Below are 12054 nucleotides of genomic sequence, written 5' to 3' on the forward strand. Positions count from 1 at the left end.
GGAAAGCCCGTTTCGCCTGCTGTAAAGACTCAAACCTTAATCAGTTGTTGGTCTCGTCTTAGATTCAGGAGCCGTATGCCTATCCCATGCATGTTAAATCCCCTCGCTCTATTACCCTCTACCACTTCTGCTGGGAGGCTGTTCCATTTAAATACCACCCTCTCCATTTTTACACTGCATGTGTATTTTTTTTCATTGCACATACTTTGTGTCGTCGTATATAGGGAACCGACTGAGTTATGATATGTCTGACGTGCTGTTTATGATATACTGCGTACATAAAAGGATGCACCTGAAAATGCCAGAGCACATCAGCGAGAACGTAGGTGAAACATTACGGTCCTTTAACGGTTGGGGGTACGTATGTACTTAACACATAGGCCGTAAATAAATGTGACGTATTATTAAAAACAATGGGAAACAAAGAAAAGCCAGGAGGTAAGGAAGGCAACAGGTTCAACATCTCAGTACATTATTGCCGAGTAGTCACAACAATTGCTGCTTACGACGCATGCAGTTATTGGGGGTCCGTAATAATTAATTCTGGTTGTTCCAATGAAATGCGTTAGTAACGAGGATCCATTTATTGTAATCAGACGCAATACAGACTGATGTCCGCAAAGTTAACACGAGCCAAGGAGACCAAGTTTGTGAAAATCTCCAATGCGGTTGGCGATTCCGCGGGTTAAAATTCTCAGGGCAGGGCGCGAGACAGGCGATATATCTGATTTCCAGTTTTAGAGACATTAAAGGGGCAGATATGCTGTATATATATATATATATATATATATATATATATATGTATATATATATATATATATATATTACATATGCATTATATATTATCGGCTAGATTCCATTATCTGGGATCCAAGATTTCCTATTGGAAAGCAACCAGGGCCCTTTCCTTCTGTACACAGGTCTGCGCAGGTTCATGGATTTTGCGCTGTTAAGCAGACAGAACCCTCAGAAATACTAGTTGCGGCGACTGAAATGACACTCGGTAACTGATCTGTTATCAGCCAAGCAGCTAGCAGTGACAGCGATGCAGAGGAACGAAAATGGATTTCTACGATACAAGGAGAAATAAAAGGCTTAATAATACAGTGAGATAGCAACAGTTGGTGCCAGGAGTGGTGGATACATGGTAGGTACTCCACATGGACAGTTTTTATAACCCAGCAGGCATGACAGACAGGGAGCGCCAACTGGCTCGTATCTCTTATCACATACTATGTTTGCAACTGAATTACGGGGCAATAAAATATTGGAAATTGGGTATAAACCACAGACAAGTTTTGGCAAGATATATGCAGTTTGCAGAGTTACAGCCTTTCGCTCCTCTTTCTGCCGGCCGAAGAGCTTACATCTGAGATGGACCTACCTAGAAGCAGCAGCCTGTGGATCTGTTTGTATTCCCGTTTCTCTGCCTTTAGGGTTTTGTCGATACTTCTGCTCCTTTTTATATCCGCTTTCATCCTGGCTTTTATTTCGGCCCGCACCCTGGGGTCAGACGGGTCCAAAGCGCCCAGATCTTCGCCAGCCCCAGTCCCAGGGGGGCAGTTGGTGGCCGTGTAGGTTAGCGAGTTGTGGTCGCCTATCAGCCGGGGCCTGAGACTGTAACACATCCCCATGGTGGTACTGGCTCGGGACTCGATGCAGGGAGGAGATTAGATCACCATAATCCTTAGGAGCTGGGTGCCCCCCAGAGATCACCGTACAGACCTCCGCCGGCTGAAACACACACGCCTGTCTCTCTTCTGGACTAAAAACAGCTCTATAACGTGCTTATCTCCTTATACAGAGCTGTGTACTGCGCTCAAACGACCCTATACACTTCAGTATATTGATCCCCCCTCTATACTGCCCTCCCCTCCTCACAGAGATCTATACTGTGCTAATAAAGTCGTATACTGGGCTCACCCCTCGTATACTGGGCTCACCCCTCTCTACTCTAGAGCCTTTGCAGAGCTTTGCCGTGCTTGCAGGTATATATAATAACCTATCCACTTCGTAAACAACTCTATACTTTACTCTGAACAGTATATACGGTCCTATACTGGTCTGCCTGACTAGCATACATGCTGCGTACGACCAGCTCCGTAAACAGCTTTAATAACCTGTAGTTTGTCCGCGTCCCTCGTCCTCTCCCAGCTGGAAAGTTACTCTTGAGCTCCCCTAGCACTCGCTCTCTCTCCTTCTCTCTCTCCCTCTCTCTCTTAATTTGTTTTAGAGGAGAAACATACGCTTCGGAGTCACGTGATTGGAGATCACCCTGTTTACCGTAATGTTTAGAAAGACAGGTCCCTGCAGAGCTCCAGGTGGCCTCTGAACCAGCAAACACAGGGGCTTCATTTAAATGACACCCGAGCCCCCGGCGATACCGCTTCTATTTACTGTGAACGTACACAAACTTAGCAAACATGGCCCATCTCAATAGGACTTGGAGCTGGAAGAAAGGTCACACAATGTAGTCCCAGCGAGGTCGGGACCGACCAGCAGGATCACAGTCAGCCAATAACAGGCTAAATCCCTGCTTTACTTGGCTCCTATTGGCCACACAGCTTTTCTTCCACTTTATATATAACATATTAACGCAACATTTCTAACACACCAAGCAATACAAGGACATATCTTGGTATTGTTTTTTTCCATTTTGGGTATTTTTTAACCCCCCATATCCTATTTAATAAATAGAGACGTTAGGACAGTATCCTAGTTGTGGATACAAATTGCATAACCCCCCCCCCCAATAACAAAAACATAACATAAATTTAAAAAGCAGCTATTACTTTGTTTCGGGAAAGAGTATAATATATTAATTCGGCTATTTTCACTATGACGCTGTCACTCATGTGCATTGAGGGTACCCACAAATAATGTATAGAGTAGATCCATTTGTAACTATATTACAGAACAGATATACAAGTATCACGGCTCGCACGTCACTCTTCCACTCCGTAAATCTGGATACATCGCCCCAAAGCAGACTGCGGGCGATACGAAGACCCCCTTTTAATAAAGTAACAGTATCAGTAATATCACCTGATACAAGTTATAGCCGCACGCACACTCCATATTATTCCAAACATCCATACTTGCCTTTTCTAAAACAGTCACTCGATAGGGGGCACCCCCAAATTGAAGCCATATATTATATATATATACGTCCTAATTATTTATTTATTAATCTTGGGCTGGCTAGTCGCTCTGGCTGCTGATAACTTCCATGGAATACTGTAGCACTAGATGAGGCGTTATACGCCCGGACGTTACACAGAAGCCTTTGTCATGCGCTGAATGGCCTGTCGGGGGCCAGCATGCAATAAGAAACGTGCTGGCTGAATGCGCGGTTTGTTTATAATGGGAGTCCGGGAAACCCACTTCACAACACCGGGATATGTACTTTAATGTGTCATAGCAATCGCTGGTAAGAACGCAGCACCATTTCAACAATGTACACACGGCAAGCCCCCCTTTTGGGGGTACAAATGGTGCGCAATGCTAGAAAATGACACAGTGCCCTAAATGACACATGTATGTTGGTAAGTAGCACGGATAACATATTATATTCACAACCTGAAACTAAGGAGGTTATGCGTAAAAAGCGATCCAGGTGCATAGACCGGGGGTCACTATTCCATACAGACCAAACGAGTGATCCATTCGACACGCAGTTCCACTGCTTCACTAAAGAAAATGTTCACCGCGATCACTTGGCATACATAACGTAACTGCAGACAATCAAACCGTATCGTACCTTTACCATTACCTAATTGTTCATCCAAACGCACAGGAGGATTCCTTAGTATCCTCTTTATACATCTGGCAAGTTTCCCTACCCAACAACCCCTTTTCCCATGCTCAGAACTGTGCAAGACACCCTCTTCCACCCCTCACCTGCACAAGTTTTCCTGGGGGTCTAACAAGACCCCCCACCATGCGCTTTTGGCCCTCCCGCTGATTTCAATCGCACCGTCTTCCTCCATTGTGATTGGCTGCATTGAGCAGCGGAAGCCACGGAGAGGGGCTGGTTTTTTTTAACCTGACAATCCTGTAGTTGGTGTCGATTTTCCAGATATTACTTTATCTCGAGGATTTTTCTTACTAAAGATGTCTTTTACCAGGAAAATATTTCTCTAACAGATACTACGAAACATTTTCTTTCTTTACTCCTGAACATTCCAGCCTTAGGTTTTTATTTTTCGGTTATTAGAGCACATCTTGTTTTTTCTTATAGTTATAAGGTAATTCTCTATAATATTTAACGCTGTTAAATGTTCTCGTGCAATCCTAAGAAAATCATCTGCGTCGGAACCAGAAAACATAAGGGGGGGAAATATCAGTGGGGAGGAAAAAGAGGAAAGTTCAGATTGAGGAATACACAGGCTCACAAGCCAGTCACAGCCATTTAAATTCTTCTGGTTCGTTTTATTATGGCAGTTGAGGTTGAGTCACAATGAAGAACTAGCTTATCTTAAAATGCTCCTAAAATAGAAGCTTGTTTGCATATTATGATTAATAAGTTAAAGTTTTACCAGCGGCTCCATCTTTTAACTCCCTGCGGCTGAGAACGTAAAAAAGAAACTCCAGCCGTGTGCGTTATTGCCTCCATAGAGCCCCAGCGCACAAACGGTTAAAAACAAAATCATGGAGAGACAGTCCTATACTGTGCAACACGCAGCCAACGGAAACGTGACGATGCAGACATGGAGCTGCGCACCATAAAACCAACTTAAACGCTAAAAAAATAAAGTAAACATTTTTACCAACAGTCAAAAATATCCTTTAGTATTCAACAAACAGGATGGGTACAGAGCCAGCTCTCCATATTCACTACGGAGCCCCTTCTTTATATGGAGCAGAGATATTCATTACAATCCAGTCTCTTTCTATCAGGCAGTCACATTCACTATAGAGCATCTTCTTCCTATGGAGCAAACACATCCACTACAGAGCAGACATATTCACTACAGAGCAGCCTCGTCCTACAGAGCAGACATATCCACTACAGAGCAGCCTCGTCCTACAGAGCAGACATATCCACTACAGAGCAGACATATCCGCTACAGAGCAGCCTCGTCCTACAGAGCAGACATATTCACTACAGAGCAGCCTCGTCCTACAGAGCAGACATATCCACTACAGAGCAGACATATTCACTACAGAGCAGACATATCCACTACAGAGCAGCCTCGTCCTACGGAGCAGACATATCCACTACAGAGCAGACATATCCGCTACAGAGCAGCCTCGTCCTACAGAGCAGACATATTCACTACAGAGCAGACATATCCGCTACAGAGCAGACATATTCACTACAGAGCAGACATATCCGCTACAGAGCAGACATATTCACTACAGAGCAGACATATCCGCTACAGAGCAGCCTCGTCCTACAGAGCAGACATATTCACTACAGAGCAGCCTCGTCCTACAGAGCAGACATATTCACTACAGAGCAGCCTCGTCCTACAGAGCAGACATATCCGCTACAGAGCAGACATATCTACTACAGAGCAGCCTCTTCGTATGGAGGAGACATATCCGCTATAGAGCAGCCTCTTCCTAGAGAGCAGACATATCCGCTACAGAGCAGCCTTGTCCTACAGAGCAGACATATTCGCTACAGAGCAGCCTCATCGTATGGAGGAGACATATCCACTACGGAGCAGACATATCCGCTATAGAGCAGCCTCTTCCTACGGAGGAGCCATATGCACCAAGGAGCAGCCTCTTCCTACGGAGGAGCCAAATCCGCTATACAACAGCCTTCTTCCTACATACCGGCATTCTGCACTGATCTAACACACGGTTATGTTGGTGAGATAAAATGTCCAAACTCACCATATACTGAGAAAACCCAACTGAAACAAACATGCTTATTAGAAAGCCGTTTGTCTGGGTAGCAAAGATGTTTGCGATATAGCAGTGGATCTGAGTAAGCAACTGGCGAACGTAGTATGTTGCAGGATGTTTAAAATAATCAGAGGAAGGTCACAGTTATTGATGTTGACTACTGGCCATAACCCTTGATTCCAGGGATTAACCCTTAAAGAGTGGAGTGAATTAGAAATGCCTTGATTGGTATAAATGTACCTTGCGGTCCCTATGCACAAATCTCTGATTAAATCTCACCATTTCCACTCAATTTGTGAAAATTTCAAACTATTCAGCCAGTGAAACCTTGGTGCAGACCCTTCATCCTCCTAAAGCTCACTTTGACAAAAAAAGAATATGGCGGACTGGATAGTTCCACCAATGCTACCTGCTGTCAAATCATACTCCTCTAGGATATATTTGGAAAGTGAAGCAGATGTTTGATAGATTAAACATCCGCTGCAGGATTATGTACAAACTGGCTGGCTATTATAGCTCTTGTGATAACTGTTCAAAAGAGGGGGGTGAGAGATTTCTAATTTCTCAGAATATGTATTCCAGGAACCGCCCCTTGTAACAAATTTCAATCTCCGGCGTTTGATGTGATTTCTTTTTCCTGGGATTCTGATTGAAGTGAGACTATCCATTGGCTCATTTGGCAAACTCATGACTTGTTATTGAGGTTACATACACTATGTTAAGATGAAACTTTGGGTGCTTACATTAAAGATTAAATACCTCCACCCTTTATCCTCATATGATGCCTTATATTAAACGGCATGTTTATGAATCCAGAAGAAGTGTACTTCCCTCTTCAGAACATCCCCCCTCCGGCACTGAATGGGTGAATGTGAACAGTGTCTCAGATTTTTTATAGCACTCGTGTTTTTTGATTCTTTACATTTTTTCTGACAGCCTCTTTACTTGAGGGGATGCTTTAAAGGGCTTATTTACTGAAAGGTAATTTATTCATTAGATGAAGCATTGAGCAGCGATAAGAAAATGAATGTCATATGCTAGAAATATTAACCGTTCGATGTCATATGCTAGAAATAATTACCATAAGGAATGGTCCACAGACATGCTTACGTTCCTTCTTTCTTTCTTGCCCTCTACAGCCAACATCGGTCGCTCTGTGATCTAATATGTATCGGCAGACTGACCTATAAGGCTGCGGTGGACCTTGGTGGCCATATCTGCATAGACACAAAGTAAACTAGTGGTCCATGGGTATCACTTAAATGTCTTTGTATAGATAAATGTATGTGCTATGCAATAACATAAGAACAAACACATTCCTAGTTAGAATCCGTTATATCAGAAGCTTACACAAAAAGTGTCACATTGTGGAACACTGCGGTGTTTCACATTTTAAAGAGGCAATGATTATAATTTAATGGAAGTTTTATCCATTCTTCGCTGGCTACTTATAAAAGTAAGTGTCCCACAATGCACCTCTTTTAAACCCATAATGCAATGCACGCGCCTGGGTTACACAGGAGTAATTCACACTTGTAAGCCTATTGCCTGTAAAGACATAAAGCCATATACACATGAGTGCTGAAGTCTCATCAATCTTTTAGAAAGCAGAGGCCTTTTATTCTTAATAGAGTTCGTTTGTGAATTTGCCCTTTGAATTATGGTCCTCTGATAGTATCATATGCCAGCAACAAGAAACTTCTCCAAGAAGCAACGTTTAAATTTTAATTCCAAATCTGAAGTTTTTCTAATAGAATCTCTTTCGGGAGGTGGTTGGGGGGGTCTACTTTCTCACCTGCAAAGGCTCGGATGGAAAAGTAGACACTGTGTTACAGGATCACAGAGGAACTTGGCGAGCTGATTAAGCGTATTTACTCTGTGTGTTAAAGCTTAGTTAATCTGTGCATGTTTTATCAGTATAATTCATGTTACAGATAGTGAAAGAGGCCAACAACTGCTTGCTGCCTGGAAAATAATGTCAGTGAGGGGAGACGCTGCCACACACCCATGGTGCTGTGGTTACAAGACTCAAACATCCCTACGCAAGCAAGTGACCTTTTTTATAAAATAAAAAAATGGATACAAATACTTAAAGGAGTAACATTTTATGGAACCCATGATTGGAAAGTATCCAAAACTGCACACGAGAAAAACGTAACAAGTGTAAAATATAGGAACCTAAATAAAGATACAAACACTGAAGATGAGGTCATGCCTGGGAATTCTTAGGGTTTTCCACCATGTCTCGGGGTTTTTGTTCCATTGTCAGGGTGAAGGGGCAGATTCTCAGGGTCACACAGCCTGGGACTGACTCTTTCCTCTAGTCCGCTGTGATCATATATATAAGACTCCTAATTGGTGCTTATGCTACCAGTATGCTACGGCTGATATTCATATTTTGAATACAAGTAAGTCAAAAAAGTGTGTTTTTAAATAATGACAAGTCAAAGAAAACCGGTATTTGGTTAACAAATTTGGCGTGTCACCGTGTAGAACTTTCATTATGGGCTATTAAAGAGTTAATATTTCCAGAGTCTCAGGGCCAGCTCGTTGAGAAAGTTCTTAGGTCTGGATCTGGTCTGGACTGCTATAGGAACGATGTCCTTAGGTGACAGAGAATGCTGCATTAGATTGAGCAAAGTGACTTTGTGGGTTTTATGGTTGTTGCGTGATGTGTGAAGGAGGGGACGGCATGGCTTCTGTGTCGTAAATGGACGGAGGGAGTATTATCAATTTCCTGTAACAAATACAAACACAAAGTAGATGCTTAGCTTTATCCACTAGAGGGCGCTGTTATTACACATTCCAGGAGCTGAAAATAAAGGCAACACACACTACCATTATTTTTCCCCTTCCAACCTAAATTGTAGTGAAATAGATTTAGATTAATATGGACGTCAGATTTCAGAATACCCAGAATACCATAACTCACTGATGTTGTTTTCTTTTACGAATTGTCGGAGTTCCCATCTCTGCATCTCTTCACCCTATAAAAAGGTATTGGAAATGTATCGGATTACATTATTGTACGCAGCAGGACAGCCCTGGCCTTAAGACTGTAAGAAGTGGTGGAGTAAAGGAGGAATAATACATTTCAAAACCATAGGGTTATGTAATTCAAGCAATAAGTGAAAGATTTGCAGTCCTTTTGACAGTTTTATGGTTATTAGAAAATTAAGTTTACCAACAAAGTCAAAACATCAGAAAAATAACCGCATTTATGTTGTTTAAACATTTTTACTTACAGTAAAATATTTCCACCTTCTAAAAATTTTTTTGCAATGTCTTTATCATATAGTAACATATTTGCGTGAGTATAAGAATAGTTGTTTTTAGAAAAAAATGATATCATAATCATATTTAGACTGCCGATCCTCCAATATAGCACTTCTGCTGATCCACCAAATCAGCTCTATACCTGCTTGAATGCAGGTGACTCAATGAAGTGAATCCTTAAATAATAAGTCAAGATTTCCATGAGGATTGGTGTTAGAGCCGTTTGGTTAATACATTTGCTACACAGAATCTTTACGATGGCCAATTAAAAGGTGAAAATTTAAAGACTTTAACACAGTGCATCCTCACCAGGGTTACTGATAACATCGACAAGGCCCACGTTTATTCAGGTTCCTTTACACGTTGTGATAGATGTACGTCTGCAGTCGTATCAGGACATCATATTTTCGTATTTCAAGCAAAGGAAAAATATTTGCAGAACTCTTCTCTCCTCCAGCAAAAACGCAAGCATCTCCCTGTGCTATTTGATGGGGAAAAGATGAATTCATTAGTAAATAACAAACAGCAATTCTGTTCGTTTTAAGCATGTATACAGACACTCTTTGTACCTAATGTTCGGTGGTTAGACTCAGACTTTCCCATCGTTGTCGTTTAGACATAACAGAAAATGAATTGGGTTTAGTTGGTGGATTTAAAATCAATTCGCAATCATCCTGAGAAGGTAATATGTAATTCCCATACAGTTTTATAACTATGTAGAATATTATGTAATATTCTGTGCGGATACTTCCATAATAAATACAGAAGTGATTGTAACTACCTTGGCTGTTTCTTTAACAATTCCATCTTTCGTCGAGTGATAGCGATACATATGGTGGACAGGCAGCTTGAAACAACTGAACTATCTTCAGTAGGGCCACTACTTCTAAATGCAGGCATACCCGAAACGTACATGGCGTAGCATTTTGCCGCGTTCAGTGGCAAGTGCCTCAATGAGCGCTTCTGTCTAAAGACCCCGGTACTCTCCAGGGTACTCAGCAATCCATCAGCAGCTCCCGAGAAGAGGCCTTTGGGACTCGCTCAGGATCACTAATCTTTAGAGTTAGTTTACAGACCTCTTAGTGAGTCCCCAGACATTATACATTCAGATACAATGTGCTTGTCGTAGACAGTAAGGGGAAAATGCAGGGACAGCAACAATCCACCACTAATATTATGGACACTCAAGAGCCATTCTCTCATTTCTTCAAGAGGTCTCAAGTGGGTCATTATGGACTCTCCAGTCAATCTCCTGTCCATGAGGTTAACCCCTTCACGCACTGGGGCGGGAGCTTTTCAAACAAGGATGCACCTGAATTTAGATACAAAAAAATATTTGAGCACAATGAATAACCTCTCTCTCCCTTTACTTCAAAGTTATTATATATTAGAGCAGGTTCTAATTTAAATGCTAGCAACAGCACAGAAGAGACGATCTGATTATTTTAAAGAGACAGTTGAATATTTGTTAGCGTCTGTAAATTATGTGTTTCACTTACTTTATTATTTTGTATGTTTTTTTTTAAAACAATTCCACAGGAAGCACTATACACATACTGGTTGTGACGTACTGGTGGTGCCATCTATCCAATGGTGGGGTCCAGTTGGGGTAAAATGGCTCATTGTACTCACAAAAAGGGCTTAATCTGGTGCTTCGGGAAACAAAAGTAAAATCAGTTCGATGAAAGCCAAATGACTGATATCTGTGTTACGTTTCCATAATCTTCTAACATCTGGAGAAACAGAAAACAAGAAATTGCGCTCAAAAGAGACAAAAAAGCAACAGAAAGTGAATCCTCGATCAGCGATTATTATAGACCCCACACGCAGAATGCCCACTCTGTTATCTACCCCACCAGGGCCGGCCGAAGACTTAACGCCGCCTGGGGCGAAGTTTAAAACGCCCCAGGCGGCCCCATTATAGGGCCGGCCCTGTACCCCACACACACATAATGTCCACTCTGTTATCTACCCCACACACATAGTGCCCACTCTGTTATCTACCCCACACATATAATGCCCACTCTGTTATCTACCCCACACACATAATGTCCACTCTGTTATCTACCCCACACACATAATGCCCACTGATATCTAACCCCACACACATAATGACCACTCTGTTATCTACCCCACACACATAATGCCCACTCTGTTATCTACCCCACACACATAATGCCCACTTTTCTCAAAAATCAACATATCTCAAAAATAACCCTCAAATACCCCGCATTAAAAAATATAATGCCCTCCTTCCCCATCACCTCACACATACCATTAACACCTCACTATGAAGATCAAAGCCTCACCCATTGGTTTACGGGTAGCCGTGAGGGTCGGTCGCCCGCAGAGCATGCCGGGAGCTTTCCCTCGCGCACAGCCTGGGAAGCGGGAAACTCTGGTTCATGGAACAAGATCCGCAGGCGCGTGACCTGTCCCGCCCACCCCCTCGGCGAAGTCACTGCGTGTGAGGATATGGCACAGGCTAAAGAAGGGGTATATAGTTAGAACCTGGTATGTGACATATAGAAGATTATATCACTAGAGTGCGGGATGTGAGACATATATAGCTTAGGGAAGGGGGATGTGATATACAGAGGGGTATATGGGTGGGATGGGGTGTCTGTGACATTCAGAGGGGGATATAAAGCAGGGGAGGGGTGATGTCATATACAGAGGTGTATGTGACATCCATAGTGGGTATATAGCTTGAGAAGGTGAGAGACAGGGTACATGATTAGTGTAGGTGGTAGCATATGACATATATACAGGTGGTGTATGCCTGGGGTATTGGGCATGTGGCTTACAGAGGGGGTAAAGTAAGGTGTATATGTGACATCCATAGGGGGTAAATAACTTGGGGAGGGTGAATGTGATATACAGAGGGGTATATGGCTAGTGTAAGGTGTATGTGACATC

The 12054-nt window shown here is 42.6% G+C and overlaps 1 protein-coding gene across 2 annotated transcripts in view; it reads right to left on the reverse strand.

Annotated features, from left to right (window-relative positions):
• The window catches only part of GNAS (GNAS complex locus), a 33744-nt gene extending 32012 nt beyond the window's left edge, over positions 1–1732 (reverse strand). The window contains exon 1 of one of the 2 annotated variants that reach the window (XM_053453177.1): positions 1385–1732. In XM_053453177.1, the coding sequence (XP_053309152.1) occupies positions 1385–1634 (250 nt within the window). In that variant the 5' untranslated portion in view covers positions 1635–1732. The remainder of the gene's footprint in view (positions 1–1384) is intronic. The other variant, XM_053453178.1, reaches the window with a different exon arrangement.
• Positions 1733–12054: the final 10322 nt, after the last annotated feature.

Source organism: Spea bombifrons, chromosome 13, assembly GCF_027358695.1.
Source record: "Spea bombifrons isolate aSpeBom1 chromosome 13, aSpeBom1.2.pri, whole genome shotgun sequence".
Taxonomy (NCBI): domain Eukaryota; kingdom Metazoa; phylum Chordata; class Amphibia; order Anura; family Pelobatidae; genus Spea; species Spea bombifrons.